This window comes from Vulpes lagopus, chromosome 20, assembly GCF_018345385.1.
Source record: "Vulpes lagopus strain Blue_001 chromosome 20, ASM1834538v1, whole genome shotgun sequence".
Taxonomy (NCBI): domain Eukaryota; kingdom Metazoa; phylum Chordata; class Mammalia; order Carnivora; family Canidae; genus Vulpes; species Vulpes lagopus.
Genome location: NC_054843.1, coordinates 10,858,053 through 10,875,235, shown reverse-complemented (window position 1 = coordinate 10,875,235; position 17,183 = coordinate 10,858,053). Strand labels below are relative to the sequence as shown.

Below are 17,183 nucleotides of genomic sequence, written 5' to 3'. Positions count from 1 at the left end.
GGAAACTCACATTTTCAGGACAAAATGGAGTCTGTTTTCTCTTGTTGGTAACAGCAGGGTAAATACCAGAGCCTCTTGGGAGGTGTGGGTGAATTTCTTAAATAGCTCTTCCTACAGAGAGGACAGGATTTTCAAGCTCTTCTCCCCTCTCTGTCCACCTGTCTCCTCACCAGTTCACACACACACACACACACACACACACACGCCCCAATACATTCCTCGTTGGCTCTCCTGTAGCACTTATGTTAGATAGACTGCCAATTGTGCCATGGGCAACTGGAATTCCTAATTGGTCGAATAATGACTTCAGATTTAGAATAATATTTAAATGTGTTTTTAAACATTAATATACCCCTCCTCAGAATTTAAATAACCCAATCAATATATTTTTTTTGTATTCCACCCATTATAACGCATTAAGAGTGAATACATTTTATAATTTTGTGATGAATGGTATATCAGTTTACTTTTATTTGGGTACAGTTTCAATGTTTTGAAATACTTTTCAGGATTTTTCATGTAGGTACAAGTTCCTCTGTCCTCATTGGGCTTGTTGATTGGCATTCTTTAATGGCTTTGTCTGTTTCACATCCATTTAATTGGGATATTTTAAAACTGTATCTTAAGAACTCAAAAGGCTTTTTAAAAATTCTGATATTGTGTGCTACATAATACCCCTGGGTTAGAAATAAAGTGACATATTTAATAAGCACTTCTGCTTTTGACTTTCTGTAGGTATTAGGTTGAGGCAAAACAAACACTTGAAATTTTTGATACTGGCATCTAGATCAATTGCCTAGGTCCATTTCATATTAATAGAATGAAGATTATTATAGACCTAAGAAATGTACCCTAAACAGCTTTATTTTGATTTAAAATGTTGAGTTCATGAATTTTAAGTAATTAGGGTGTATTTGTTTTGTCTCACATTTCCAAGAGATAGCCTGAGGCAAAAGCGAGAAGCCCTGATCCTTCAAAAAAATTAAATGACTGAATTAGCAGTAAATTTCCATTAACTACTAGCCTTGCTAGTTAATTTTTTGTTTCTTCAGAAGCATTTATGTAAAGTAATGTTTGTTTATGAAAAGGAATCCCAGTTCAGGTGGATATGTCTCTGTATTTCAGTTACTATCACTTTACATAATACATCTATTTTTGAGTGTCCTTAAGTCCAAATAAAGGAGAAAGAGTCACAGTTTTTAAGTCAAGTGATTCTGTGCCCCTTGCATAGCAATAGAACAACTGTCATTAGTAAATTTGAAAGTGAGCCATGTTTCTCAGGGCAAAAAAAGTTGAATCTTCTGGAGTATTCAATTCGTTCAGCATATTGCTTTTGAAATACTTTGGCTGTTTGCCATAGGATGTCCAAAGATGTTTTATAGTACAAATATCTTAATTCTTTAGGGGAAATAAGGGATGTTTCCCCCTGAGCTGAAGGAAGAATGTTAAAAAACAAGCTTATTTTCATTTATCTTTGCTAATATGGCACAATCTTTATTTGCCAGTTATCTTCTTATTGTAATTCATAATCTGTGTTTGATCAAAGACCCTTTTCAGAATCCAATAAAAACTCTGAGCCTTCTTTGCTAGACAAATGCCCATATAGCTCAGTTTGCATACTAGCTCATAGTGTTTCCAGATCCAAAACTTATTGCTAGCCCCTGGTGAGGAAACTTTGTTACATCCTAGAATTCTATAGATATTATTATATAGTATATATAGGTGTATATATAATATATTATGTAGATATTATGTGCTATATATGTATGCATATATAATATATTATGTATATTATATACTATTATCTATATTCTATAGATATCTTTAGAATTCTATAGATATTATTGGTGACATATTATTGGTATCATTTTAATTTATATACACTACACATTCTATAGTTCTCTTTTTCTTATATATTTGTAACACAAAGCTAAAACTTCTTCAATGCATGTTTAATTATTTCTTCTTTATTAAGAAAGGTATTTATGCTATATTAGGAGATAATATCAAATTACCGTGCACTATACCTATGTAAAACATCTGAGATCATTGAGTAGAGCTCACAGAAGAAAAATCAACAAAGTTGTATATTCAATACCTTATTGCTAGATAAATATTAAGCCTATAAAAATGTGACTACAGGGTTATTGATTATAGAAAAAAATAATTTTAGTAAGAGCCACAAGTGAGATAATGAACTTTGGTTGTCAGTAATTTCTTTTTTTGTTCTATTTTTATCTTAGTTATGATAAAGAAATGACTGTGACAGGAATAGAGCATGCAGGGTCACTTGGATGAGGTTGGCCACCAACTCATGTCGTGAAGCTTTACATAGCTACTTCTCCCAATGGTTCTGTCATTTCCCAAAAAAAAAAAAAAATGATTTAATGACATCAGCTTTCCTTGTCACCTTAGAAATTTTTCCCTGAAGCAATTAAAAGGGTACTTTTAAATAGCCATGATTGCACTTGAGTTTCTTAAACAACGCTGAAAAGGAATGACTGAGCAGTTCAGCTGCCTGCCCCCTATAGAAAGATACTCTGCTCTCCACAGGGCTCTTGTCATGCTTGGAAAGACAAGTCGTTGACTCATCTTTAGTACACATTCCTTCATTCTGTAGATTGCCTATCTAGAAGTTCAACTTTCAAGAAAAAGTTATCAAGCTTAGGAATCATGAATTTTCTGCTCTATCTTGGTTCATGCCATCTTAAACTCCCAAGTCCAAGAAGAGAGAGGAAGACCTGGAATGTTTGCCTATTTGTAGCATCTTGATTTTCTTACAATTGTGTACTCAAAAGTGTTTGGATTGGATGAAGGAAATGGTAGAAACACTTTGCAGTCCACAAATTTAGATCATGAGATGCCAGGGCTTTCCGTTACCTTATTTGACATCTGTTATTTTATTGCTCCTGCAAGTTCCAGTTCCTTGGAGGCACTTGAAGCTGCAACTTATTTATACAGTTCAGTGATGGGTTTAGCCTGTCCTCTCATGCTACTGTACTCAAAAATAAATGTGTTTTTAGAATTTTAAAATATCTTCCTTCATGTAGGTTTGATAAATTTTTTAAAAAATTGTTTTTTAAAACTGTCTTATTAGCATGATTTTTTTCTATGGATTCTTTATTTTTATAAAGATTTTATTTGAGAGAGAGAGAAGAGAGAGAGGCAGACTCCACACAACCCCCATCCCCCGCCCCAACCCCACCCTACTGAACAGGGAGCCAGGACCCTGGGATCATGACCCAAGCTAAACCCCGAAGCTTAACTGACTGAGCCACCCAGGCACCCCTCTATAGATTCTTTATTTATTTTTTTTAAAGATTTTTTATTTATGTATTCATAGAGACACAGAGAGAGAGAGGTAGAGGCAGAGACACAGGCAGAGGGAGAAGCAGGCTCCATGCAGAGAGCCCGACGTGGGACTCGATCCCGGGTCTCCAGGATCACACCCTGGGCTGCAGGCGGCGCTAAACCCCTGCGCCACCCGGGCACTAGCTTTACTCCTATCTGTCTTGACTTTGTATCTGGTAATTATCTGTCTGTAAGTTAACATTCAATCACTAGAACCCAGTATAGAAAGGAAATGTGCATTGTAATTCTTTGGTAAAACAAAAAACCATTTTTCATGGGTGCATTGGTGCATCATGGGCAGCAGTCATTCTAACTGGCAGTGTTTATGTTGTACCTGTTGTTAAATATTTTGAATATCACTCTGCCTAGAAATACATTTTTCCCATATAAAGTAATAGCTTTTCTATTGTAATGTGTAACCAGGCTCCTGAATATCAAACTAAAATGTTACTTTTCCCCTGCCATTTCATACTTCTTTGTATTTAATTTCAGCTCAGTTATTTTGCTTACTAGTTACCCTTTTTGGTTTATTCCTGTGAGAAGAATAAAGCCCTTAATAAAAGACACTGAAATAAATAAGAACTGATTTTTTATGTGATCAGCAGTGTCTGAGAATATAACAGATCTTAAAGCAAGAAGAAAACCTAACAGTCATCTGCTCGGATTAAGCTGTTGGCCTGTGTCAGGAACCTGAGACTAGAATCCAGGTTTCTTCCTTCCTGGTTCCGTACCCTTTGATTCTTGTCTATTGCTATAAATTATTCTCTTGAACCCATTTAAGAATTTTCTGCAATTGAAGATGAAGTTTTAAAATAAAAAATGTAAATGCTTCAGTCCCTTTTTACTGAGCCATTGGGCTAACAATGGAGTTGGGTCATTGCTGTCTGTGCAGGATCCAACTTTTGAGTCCCTCTCATAGGACTTTAGAGATTGATTTACACTCCACCGCAGTTTTCCTTTTCACATGGAGATACTAACTTGAGCCAAGAGTACAGATTACTCTAATAGGAAGTGGCCCGTTTTTTCCATTTGTCTCTAAGATACCAAGTCTAAGTCATGTTGTCAGGGCTGCTGCCGTAGGGAATAGTCCACCAGTTTGTGCATTACGGAGTTGCTTCTTTCTCCTGCATTCTTCCTAGATATTCCCAGTCTCATCTGCTGGGCTCCCTACTGAAGTCTCTTCCTTTCTTCCCAGTTTTAACAGTGCCTACTTCCCTCTAGGTGTTCCCCCAGCACCCCCATCAGTACCATCTCTCCATAACCTCCTGGTCTCCAAAAACTTTCTCTTGTGTCTCACTGATCCCTTTTAGCACCTCTCAGAGTCACTTCTGGTTTATAAAACATTTGTCCATGCGTTCTTTCTTTATCCTGAGGACAGTCTAGCTAGCAGAAAAAGGTTAGCCTAACCCATAGGGCTTTTCTCTAGGAGTAAGTGCATTTTAACACTCATCTTCTGGGCACCTGGGTGGCTCAGTGGTTGAGCATCTGCCTTTGGCTCAGGGTGTGATCCCAGAGTCCCTGGATCGAGTCCCACATCAGGATTCTTGTATGGAGCCTGTTTCTCCCTCTGCTTGTGTCTCTGCCTCTCTCTCAGTCATGAATAAATAAGTAAATAAATCTTAAAAAAAAAAAAAAAACACTGATCTTCTATAGACAGTGCTTTACCTTTGTTCAATCTCTGAATGAATCTAAAGGTAGGAATTTAAGGCAGGAGGAAACCTACCCATTTGGACTTAACCAGTGAACAGGATGAAGAAGATGGGGCAAACCTTACTTAGTTCTCGTGTCTCACCAAAAAGACCCCAGGGCTACCACCTCGGGGGACTAGCCCTAGTTACTTAGATGAAGTAGTCAACTGGAAATGCACTCTTAGAGACAGAGAGAAAAAAAAAATGAAATGCATCCTTGGCTCTATTGGATACTGATGCATCTGATTTATTGTTGACACGAGCAAGAGGAGTCTCAGCACCTGAATCAGTTATTGACCATTGGGTTTCTACATGGAATCGAGGGTTCCCCCTCAACAGGCATTTCTTTATTCCTCACATTTTAGGGTATTTAAACTTCTGAATTGAGTGCTTTAAATATCATAAAATGCATTTTATTTTTAGTAGTTTGCTAAGGAAATTGTTTTTCCTGGGGGCTGATACCAAATGAGGAAGTTTGGTCCAAAGTGGTGATCATACTATTACCGCATTTATTTTCAACCCAACTGAAGGGTTAGTCTGGTGAGGTCGACAGCTTTACACTTGGATTTAGCAAGAGAAGATGCTCTGGAAGGGGTGTGGTTTGAAGGAAAACAATCTGGTAGGAACAAAGTTGTGAAGCAGAGGGATGTTCTAAGGCAGCATAGCATAAGAAGGTGAGGTTTTAATGGAGGCAGCATGTGAAGAGGTGTGTGCATTTTCCAAGCCAGCGGAGGCTGGTGTTGATTCCTTATCAGAAATACCTCGAGGTTTTACTGATGATCATCACCATCCCTTAAAACTGGTTAAGTCCATTTCTGTTGCCGAGTCTTGAACCAGTGTAGCTTCTCTAATACCCTTCTCTAGCAAGTTCCTTCTTTTTTTTTTTTTTTAATTTTTTTTTTTTTTTTTAAATTTATGATAGTCACACAGAGAGAGAGAGAGAGAGGCAGAGACATAGGCAGAGGGAGAAGCAGGCTCCATGCACCAGGAGCCCGACGTGGGATTCGATCCCGGGTCTCCAGGATCGCGCCCTGGGCGAAATGCAGGCGCTAAACCGCTGCGCCACCCAGGGATCCCTAGCAAGTTCCTTCTAAAGCGTGTAATGGAAAATGGTGTAATGTTTTTATGACTCACTAAAATAAAATATAATCTGGAACAGCTCTTAGAGTGCAGGCATGTCAAAATGGAGAGTGATTTCAGTTTTCCAAGTTAACATGTTTCAAATCTGAGATGTTAGTTTTCTAAATGCCTTAGACTTCCTCTCTATGAAAATGTTGCATACTGATAAATGGTGGAAATGCCTATCACCCTGTGTCATTACATGAACTGTTTCCTGATTGTTTATAGGAACTAAGAGAAATACATAGTAAGCAACAACTCCAGAAACAAAAGTCCATAGAGGCCGAACGTCTGAAACAGAAAGAACAAGAGCGAAAAACCATAGAATTAGAAAAACAAAAAGAAGAAGCCCAAAGGTGAGTCTTTTCCAGTGGATTATAGGCCCATCTGGAAGGAACTTTGTTTATTGTTCTTTCTGGGCTTCTGCAAGTACCCACTGACCAGAAAGAGCCTTTACTCTTTGGTGTGTGTGTGTATGCAAGCACAAATACGTGGATATATAAATCTTGCATATATAATAAGTATCCCCTGAAGTTTTTGGTTAGTTTCCAGAGCTCTCCCAAGCTACTACTGAGTAGATAAATGGAATTATACAAGGAAATTAGGACACTTGGTCTGCTCATTTGCATGCCAATGACCAAAATACGTTTCCAGTTCACAGCCTTTTCATAACAGTGGCTGTCCAAGCGCTGGGTTTGAAATCAAAGCTCCTGAGCGCTCGCCACACAGGGTTCCTCCAGTAGGACTACAGTGTGCCACTCCAACTTCTTTCTTCTTTTCTTCAACTGCAAATTGAACTTGAGCACAAAAGGAGAAAATTTGCTGCTGTTTAGGATACACATTTTTTTGTGTTTGAATATTTGTGTTTGTAGTTTGCTGTTTTGTAACTCTTTGTAGTAAGTCAGAGCAATTTATTTGTTAACTTTCGGTGTGTCTGATTTTGTTACTGGATATTTGCTTTTTAAATTTCAATTAATTTCGACTCCAGGGAACAAAAATGACCAAATATTTCAGTTTTACACTATAAATTGTAAAAATTGGTTACTGAAATTAGAATAAAAAATGAAGAAACATACTTTAAGCAAGTCCTTGCCTTTAGTGGGCTGAGCTCCTTTTGTTGTGGGTGTATGTAGTACAGTTGACCCTTGAACGACAAGGAGGTTAGGGGCACAGATGCCTCCCCCCCGCAATGAGTTGGAAATCTCAATATAACTTTTGACTCCCCTAAAACTTAACTACAGATAGCCTACTGTTGATTAAAGGGAAGTCTACAGATAACATAAACAGGCGATTAACAAATATTTTGTATGTTACGTGTGTTGTGTTATATACTGTGTTGTTATAATAAGGTAAGCTAGAGAAGGAAAATGTTTAAATCATAAGGAAGAGAACATACTTTCACAGTACCATACTGTCAAATATCCCTTTAAGTGAACCCACACAGTTTACCAGTGGACAGGTGGGTAGGGTCTCTAACCAACTTAGAGGACTATTTTATGGTTTTCTTGGGATATAATTTGAGGATTCACTTCTTAGATACGCTGATTAACCCCAACTCCATCCTTTTTGTATCTTCAAAATTGATTAGATGCTTTGGTTATTCATATTGAGCATTAACATTTCTATGGAGAAGAAATCAACACAAAATATCATAGTACAACAAGGGTAAATGTCCTGCTTATGATCATATGAATAGTACCCCAAAATTAATTTCAGAAATTACATGGTTATACACTATACATGATGACTTTTATTAGTAGCAAATATTAAGGAAAATCTATTGTGTTTTTATTGTTGTTATGAATGACAACATAGGTAGGGGACTCCTTCAAAAAATTTTTTTGTGCTTTCTTAAGAGATGTTTTGAAAGTAAGTAAAATGTTAAAGATGTAAGTTAAGAATTTTACCGCTAAATTTTCACATTCATACAGGGTAGAAATAAATATAATACTTTTTAAATGGCAAATACAAGTTTTATTTGTTTATATTATATTCCTTTGGCAGTTTTCTAATTCCAGGAGATGACCTCTGTGCGTTGGCCATGTCACAGGATAGCAGTTCAGGGTGTGGAGCCTAGAGCCGGGCTGCCTGGGATTGAACCCCAGGCAAGTGTGGTCGTGTGACCTTGGACAAGCCTTTTAATATTTCTGCCTCATTTTTCTCCCATGTAAAAATGGGGACATTAATAGGACCTGGCCCCCTGGCGTGAAGGGTAATGGAGTTAATGTCTGAGGAGGGACTAGTTATTACTATCATTGTATCCCTTTTGCACGTGAGTTTCTTTAAAATGTTTACTGATTTTATAGACAGCCATGCACCAAGAGAAAAATCATCCCCAGTCTTGTCCTGTGGGTTTCAGGTTGAGGTTGTCTTAGATTTCAGGGCCTAGATTTAATTGCACTTGTCCTTTTGCATCAGCTATTTTGATAAACACAAAGTTGTCAGATTCAGAGAAATGCACAGAGACTATTGTCTAATATTGATGGCCGCTACCTAAAGGGTTCAGACAAATCTGTTGCTTTCACGTTCAGCTTTGGGGAGCTACATGTGTGTTTATTTGGCTGAGCTCTCTTATCTCGTTTGTTCCTGTGTGTTATGGGTTTTTTGCAGTGAAATACCAGTTTTATCATCGAGAAATCTTTTTGTTATTCTTGTAACCACTTGGTAAAATACATCAGAAATCTTCTGTTTTTCTGAGTCCTGTGATTTCATCTCACTCAGAATCAGAGCCCTGAGAGCCTTTGTTTTATTGACTCGGATTGCTCCATCTGAAGTACAGTATCCCCTCTATGTGTAGCATCACATTTACTAGATGGAGCTTTTTTAGTGCAAAGACCCCGTAGCAGTGTTAAACCAGCGTTGCTTGCTAGCTGTAATCAAGCATTTTGTTGGCAGACGAGCTCAGGAGAGGGACAAGCAGTGGATTGAGCACGTGCAGCAGGACGATGAGCATCAGCGGCCAAGGAAGATCCATGATGAAGAAAAACTCCGAAGGGAAGAGAGTGTCAAAAAGAAGGACAGTGAGGAAAAAAGCAAACCGGACATGCAAGACAAGATGAGTCGGCTTTTCCACCAGCATCAAGAGCCAGCCAAGCCAGCTGTCCAGGCACCCTGGTCCACCACAGGTATTAGGGCCCAAAAGTCATTGTAGCAAATAAGTTTTCTCCGCCAGATCGCCCTGAGGAATTCCCATACCTAGGCAGCCCTGTCTTGGCTCCTTTCCTAGAGAGGGATGAGAATGCCAGTGTCCTTTTTTCAGTTGTGCAGATACTCATTCTGTGAGCTCATGATCTGCCTGTATAATCTTCCACCACCATGCCAGCCTTTGGTCCCTCTCACGCTGGGATCCAGAGCCTTTGCAGACAAAAGTGGCAAGAATGTCCTTCCCAAGCCCCATGCAGAAACCTGTATTCCAGATTTGGAAAGAACCTGTTGCTTCTCCAGTTTGCTATTTTCTCTGGGAATTACTGGGCTGTTTCAGGCACGGAAATTGGCTCCTTTTCCCCTTGGCTATGCTGATCTGTCTTTAGCCAATGCTGCATAAAACCACGTTTTTGACCTTTTGAAAACTGTGACTGTTTTTTTACCTTTGATTGTAAGTGGCTTCTTTAAATCATGATAAGTGAAAGACCTCGAAAATGCTAGAAAACATTATCTCTTCCATCAAATGCAACCTGAATGTATTTTTGAGATTTCTTGTGTGGCTGTATAATACTGTACAGCTTCACAGAAAATGAGCTGAAGAAAGTGATTGTCTTTTCCTCTGTATGGCAAATTATATCGATTTTATTTGGTCATCAGTGTGCTTTTTATTGGTATACAGAAAGAAAAGAAAGAAGCACACTGTTGCATAAGGTTTGTTTCCTGTTTACAGTAGGCAGGGATGGGAGTGGGGTTTGGAGTTGGGCCCCACATCCAAATACCTGCAGCCCAGGCTGGCAAAGCAAATATATGTTTTAATGCTTTCTTTGGTATGAAAATAATTTCACCAGGACTCGATTCCTCCTCATATAAAATGAGGGTTTCTTTTTCCTGTGGTCAGTGGGAAATGTTGCACATTATCCACTTGAAGACTACATGAAGATAATAACCTTCCCCTCACTGCTTCTCAGAGAAAATAGATGTGTGGCTAACTATGTCCATTTCTAGGGTAAACCAGTTCAGGGGGCCACAATTGGATACCATTAAGTTAATCAGAAGTCAGAATGTCTTCTGCTTGCATCCATTTTTAAAACTTTTTTACTTAAAATCTAAAGTATTTTCCTAGAAAGTCTGTCATGAGACTCATTTCCCCACCCATGAGAGATGTGGAGGAAGACTTACTTCACCGGGGATTATCAATAATAATCATTTTTGGGGAAATCAGCACTTGACATTTTATACGATTGCTTTAGGGACCTGAGACATCGACATTTCCAAGTCTGTTAATGTGGAAAGTTGTGCTTCTTTGCTTCCTGCCAAAGGAGTTTTCTTTTTGGCTGATTCAGATTGAGGGCCACATTCTAACTGCTTCATTGTACTCTGCACCCTGGGCGGGGGAGAGGGGTCTTGATGCTTTACAGATGTGTGCTGCTGGAGCCTCAGCCAGGAGGGAGTTCTCCAGGGACCTAAGGCAGCCTCACTGCCTTCAGCATTGGGATGGCCTTTGTTCAGGGAGCGGCAGCTAGTGAACTTTCTGATAGATTTCAGTTGCTGACATCAGATTTGGCTCTCCTTTGGCATGAAGTATGTGCTTCAGAAATTCCTGGAATAGATGGAAATAGTTCAGTTGTTAAGGTCATCTGTAGAGGAGAGGTCAGTGGTTTGGCTTATTATTATGCATATGTGTTCCATGTAATGCTTGATTTTTGTTCCCTTCTCCCCACTGTTTTGTAAATAGAAAAAGGCCCACTTACAATTTCTGCACAGGAGAACGTAAAGGTGGTGTATTACCGAGCACTCTATCCCTTCGAATCCAGAAGTCATGATGAGATCACGATCCAGCCTGGAGACATAGTAATGGTAAGAAAGACTGTGGTCAAAGTGTGATCTCTATCAGTGATTAACATCTGTCTTCTTGCATTTTGACACCACGAAATTGGCGCCAAGTGTGAAATCCAGGGTTTTGGAAGTAGGGGCTCAACCTTCCTTTTCTATTAGAATGAAAGATGATATTTAGAAATATATCCTAGCATCACTTTAAGATAGAGGTGTTAAAGAAAATGGCTTCTTATCACAGCCTTAGTGTGTTTTTAAATCTGTAAGGGTCTGGTAATTTAGAGTTTAGATTGCTACTTATTATACTATGAATAATCTTTAAGAGATGGTTTTAAATGCAAAATGCTTTATCATCACTTTCACAATTGCCAATGATAACTTTTGTATTTTTGGGTCAGTGAATCATTTTTCCCCTTTAGTTGTGTCATCTTTGAATTGTGTGAAGAGTCATGAAGTACATAAAGTTAATCTGCCTTCTTACTCCGTAAATGAGCAGATAACAGAGTTCAGAATTTTGCTTTGTCAGGGTTCATTTCCTTTAATTATAGTAACAGTTAAATATATTCGTGTAATTCTAACTCAAACTATAGTTTAAGAAAGAATAAAGCAATGTGGTTGATTTAAATAATTTTGTAAAAGAAAACAGTTCTTCTATCTAGTTAATAAGGATTAACAGTCATAGAAGTGGTCAAACTTTGTTTTGTTGGTGGCATTTTTTGTTTGTTTAAAGGGCATCGTTTCATATTTTAAAAGAACTATGAGTGAGACAAACCTGCTTGTTGTACCAGTATTAGGTATCTTTGAAGTAACAGAGTAATGCACAGATCATTATACTATTACTCATGCATTCATCTTGCACATATATATCAGATCCCTGGGTGGGGAATATATGATCCTTAATGAGCCAAAATCTATAGAAAGAATAGTATGTTCAATATTCAGAGGTCTCAATCCTTTCTCCCCTTTTTTTCTGTTTGTTTTTTTTTTCTCAAATTATTATGGGCTTGAAATAGGGACTCAAGGCCAAATATCAGATTCTTTAGAAGTCAGAATCCCCATAACAATACAAACCCTCTTCAAATACAGTCCAGCCTTCACTCAGCAAACAGTTTGTGAATGCCTGGGTGCCAGCCTTACTCACTCTTTACGGAAAGAACTGCTGGTTTCTCTTTGGTGTGGGCACAGCACTCTGTACACACAGACAGTTTTGTAAGGCACCTTCTTCACCACTGACTTTTTCCTATGCTGTTTTCTAAAGGCCTGAAGTGGTTTTACTTGTCCTGCCTCATCTTTGAAAATACCATGGCTTGTAAAGCCTATGAATTGTTTTAAAATATATAAAAATACCAAACCAGGAATCTAAAACCTATGAGAGTACAGTGTGACCTCAGAGGGCCTCATTACAAAGTCTTTTTTAACACTGAAACAAAAAAAGAGCCCGGTGTTTTTGAAACTGGATTTTGTTGCAACACAATGTACAGGAAAGTAGTGTTCTCTTCTTGAGATGAGATAAGGAAGTGTTACAGATATTACAGTAAGGAAGTGTTATAGATGATCTCTATACTTTAATGAGAAAATATTGCTATTTTTTGGAAACATAGTCTTGTTACAATGGTATTTTTTTCTCAAAATAGCTGGTTAACCACCAGTTTGACTAGATGAATAGAGTTTAGATGTGCTGTAAAAATAAAACATTCATTAAACATATTTTGCCTTGCTTTCAAACCTTTGCTTTCCTGGTGGAGGTTAAAGGGGAATGGGTAAGTCTGTGTAACTGTCAGGAAGTCTGCATCTTATTAAATGTTTTCTTTTAAATCACTTTAATTCTGTGTAAGTACACATATCTTTGGGTGTTGTCGTGGCAGTAAAAATATGTTTTGAGTTTGTATAGTAGGTTGTGCTTAAGAAAACACAAAATAGAGGTATAAAAGTTTGTGTACCAGATTTCTCTTTGCTAGATTCCATTTAAGGACTGACTTGAAGGCTGTGTATTTGGCAAATTATAAGGTTAAGTCTCCATCTCAGGCTACAGACAAAAATAAGTTCCAAGTAGTTTCAACTTAAAAATAAATTTAATAAAAAAAAATTTTTTTAAGCAGAATATAGGAATAGTTTTCTAGCAAAGAAATGCCTTTCTGAGTTAAAAACAGAAGCCATAAATGATAAAAATGAACAGATTTGACAATATAAAATAAACTTGTATACTGCAAAACATAAAGACTCCTAAAAGTTAACATGAAAGAAACCTAAAACTTAGAAAAGTTGTCCATGGATATGAAGAGATATTGGCACGTGAAGAAAGTGTATGATTTTTAAAATATACAAAAAGAGGCTTTATCTCATTGATAATCAGGAAATGCAAGTTAAAAAACCAGATAGCATTTTTCATTTCTCACCTGAGCAAGTTTAAAGATTTGGTAATATCTAGCTTTGTCAAGAGTGTAGGAAAGTAAATGAAATGCACACTGTCAGCATGGTTGTATTGGCTAAGCTATTTGAAAAGCAATTTGACAATACCTATTAAAATTAAAAATTCTTACTCCCTTTGACCCAGAAATTCTGTTACTCTTCCTATGTTTTTTGGCATATGCACAAATTTGTGTGTACACAAATGTACACTGCAATCTTGGTTAAAAAAAGGGGGGGGCCATATAAGTCAGGGAATGCTTAAATAAATTATGATATAGCTAAACAGTATGATTAAGATGTTAAAAAAAGGCAGATCTACACATACAGATAAGCTCACCAGTAAAAAAGAAAAAGCAGAAATAATATGTACAGTATAATTGCATTTTGCTTAAAAAATTGTGTGTATATGTGAATGTTTTTATGTGTGTGGTAAAAGTCTTGAAATAGAGACACGAAACCATTAACTTTGGTTACTGCTGGGCAGTAAAGAAGGGGCTTTTATGTTTAATTTTTTGTAGTTTTGTATTTTCATTTTGTATTATTTATAAATGGGCCAACATTTGTAATTTTTAAAGAAATGCTAAAAATAAGTCCAGCTTTGACAAGTATAACAGAATGAATACCCAGGTCTGGAATGGTGTTTGTTTTATCTCAGACATCCCAAATAAGTAATGAAGTATGGAATGTGCGGCTGGTCATAATATACTGGCTTGCCAAAGGAATAGCGGCAATGTCTTCTTCTACTACACAGTGCAGCATTATACCCCAAATGGCATTCAACTATATTATCTTCGTGAGGTTAACAGTCAGCACAGAAAATGTGGAAATTGACATGTGATAGTAATAATTTTTTTATTCCCTGAAGTTTGAGGTTAAGAAACATCGTGAACTTATGTAGTAGAAGACTACTATCAATCTCTTGGTGGAATAATCAAAAGGTCACTTATTTTTGTGGGCAGAGTAATCATTGGATTCTCAGATTTCTCAAACTTCTTTGAAAATTAGCAGACTATTTTGGTTAGATTTCAGAAGTCTAATGTTTCCTTCTTCTTTTTTTTTTTTTAAGATTTTATTTATTTATTCATGAGAGAGAGAGAGAGAGAGAGGCAGAGACACAGGCAGAGGGAGAAGCAGGCTCCATGCAGGGAACCCGATGCGGGACTCGATCCCAGGACTCCAGGATCACGCCCCAGGCCGAAGGCAGGCACTAAAACTGCTGAGCCACCCAGGGATCCCCTAACCTTTCCTTTTTTAACGTAGGCAGTCTTGGAGGGAACTTTAAAATTTTTTTTTTTTTTTTGAAAAAAATTAACTACCAGTCCAGTTTTGTCCAAAAATATTTTCCCCCACGGTTAACAAAAAAAGTTCGTACCATATAGTGTCCTGTTCTACATATTGTTTTTTTTTTTGTAAATTTATGTTTTATTGGTGTCCAATTTGCCAATATATAGAATAACACCCAGTGCTCATCCCATCAAGTGCTCCCCTCAGTGTATATTGTTTATAATATAAGAAATATAAAATTATATCTGCCATTCATATGTTTAAAATCTTTTTAGAAAGTAGAGAGAAACACTTTGAAAAGACAATGTCTGATGTTCTCAGTGAATCCTTCTAACTTTGCTAGGAATTTAAGAGGAAAGGAATGAGAATAGACTGATATGCAGGGAAGACCTTCTTCATGGAAGCTTCTTTAAAAAATTATTTATAGGGGGGAATCCCTGGGTGGGCTCAGTGGTTTAGCGCCTGCCTTTGGCCCAGGGCATGATCCTGGAATCCCGGGATCGAGGCTTACATCAGGTTCCCTGCATGGAGCCTGCTTCTCCCTCTGCCTGTGTCTCTGCCTTTCTCTGTGTGTCTCTCATGAATACATAAATAAAATCTTAAAAAAAATTATTCATGTATTCATGAGAGACAGAGAGAGGCAGAGACACAGACAGAGGGAGAAGCAAGGCTCCCTGCGGGGAGTTGGATGCAGGACTCAATCCCAGGACCAGGAATCACACCCTGAGCCAAAGGCAGATGCTCAATCCCTGAGCCACCCAGGTGTCCTAATGGAAGCTTCTTAATTGAGTTTGACCTTGACAGCTGTGAACTTTGATGGCCTGTCTTCTGATCTGGAGGTTCCGGTATTTGGAGGGCAAATAAATCAAATTTGCCATCCATAATGTATGGGAAAAACTTTAAAAATTAGAAGAGAGGCTCTTGGCTGGCTCAGTTAGAAGAGCATGCGACTCTTGATCTCAGGGTTGTCAGTTCAAACCCCATGTTGGGTGTAGAGCTTACTTTAAAAAAAAAAAAAAGACCTTTGCTCACTGCCATTTTGTTGAAGTTTGTCTTCAGAGCACAGGCTGATCATGTAACTCAGCAGGTCTGGATGGTGCAGGACTGAGTACATCAGAACTGTTCAGGGAGCTCAGAAGAAATCAGCATTCCAGGGCTCACCCCTAGAGACTCTGGGAACTTTACTCCATAAACAGGATTCAAAATCTTCTCCAAGTGGTTCTGTTAGGCAGTCACTTTTGAGAACCACTGATCTATCCTAATGGCTTTTTCCTGTCAAGACTAATTCTAAATCATTTCTGAAACATATCCTCTTAGAAATATCTCAGAAAAAGGACACTTCTTTAGCGATTGTCAGCCATCAGCCAGTTCATTTGACTCTGTTGATTTTCTAATTTGGTGTTATTCTTGTAACATTAAATTCATTGCTTTTCCTTGTTTTCTCTTGATTGAGATTTTTTTTTTTTCTTTTATATAGTCAGCACCTTTTCTTTCTTGCCTTCCTTTGAGTTCCATAACCTCAACATCTGAGGTGGGCATGTTTTGTAACAATAGTATCTTCACTGTTTTGAGGGACCAATACACATTCGATTCCAGGAGTGGGCCAGATGCAGCCCACTGCCTGTTTTGTAATAAAGTTTTATTGGAACACAGCCTGACTCATTCATTTGCATATTGCCTACAGCTGCTTTTGTGCTGCAAGGGCAGAGTTGAGCGGTTACAACGGAGGAAAAATTTGACGACCTACAGATTAGAGCTTTAGAAAACAATTTTAGTGTTGTAACTTCCAGAAGTTTTGGGGAAAACTTTTATTTCTAAACTGTCGATTGCGTGAACCATGTGCTGCTCCTAATACTCCTCAGCACATCTCAGCAGCCACACCACCTGCTCTGAGTTGGTACATAGTTTAAATCTCTTTGCTCTCCTTGTTCCGCGTCATGCTTGTGAAAGGAGAGGAAATTTCTCTTTCGCTTCTTTGTGACAAGGTCAGAGATTTTAGATATATTCATGCTACCTAACGGATCGCGCAGCCATGAGATGTAATATTATCAGGCTTCAGCCATATGTACTTGAACCTCATGGCTCTTATGTGCACTTGACTATTGCATCCAAGCCTCCCAGCATACCATGTATATTAACAGTCTGTAGATCTGTAACATTTGAGACATGGACACAACATCTGGGGTTTGTGTTTCACTTTTTTTTTTTTTTTTAAGATTTTTATTTTATTTACTCATGAGAGGTACAGAGCGAGAGAGAGAGGTAGAGACATAGGCAGAGGGAGAAGCAGGCTCCATGCAGGGAGCACGACGTGGGACTCGATCCCGGGTCTCCAGGATCATGCCCTGGGCTGCA

At 38.0% G+C, this 17,183-nt stretch overlaps 1 protein-coding gene across 5 annotated transcripts in view; it reads left to right on the top strand.

Moving 5' to 3' along the window:
• Positions 1-17,183, top strand: part of ITSN1 (intersectin 1) — a 223,180-nt gene that overhangs the window by 127,952 nt on the left and 78,045 nt on the right. For all 5 annotated transcript variants that reach the window (XM_041735053.1, XM_041735052.1, XM_041735051.1 and 2 more), the window contains 3 exons: positions 6,387-6,514; positions 9,054-9,283; positions 11,038-11,159. In XM_041735053.1, coding sequence (XP_041590987.1) covers positions 6,387-6,514; positions 9,054-9,283; positions 11,038-11,159 — 480 coding nt within the window. The remainder of the gene's footprint in view (positions 1-6,386; positions 6,515-9,053; positions 9,284-11,037; positions 11,160-17,183) is intronic.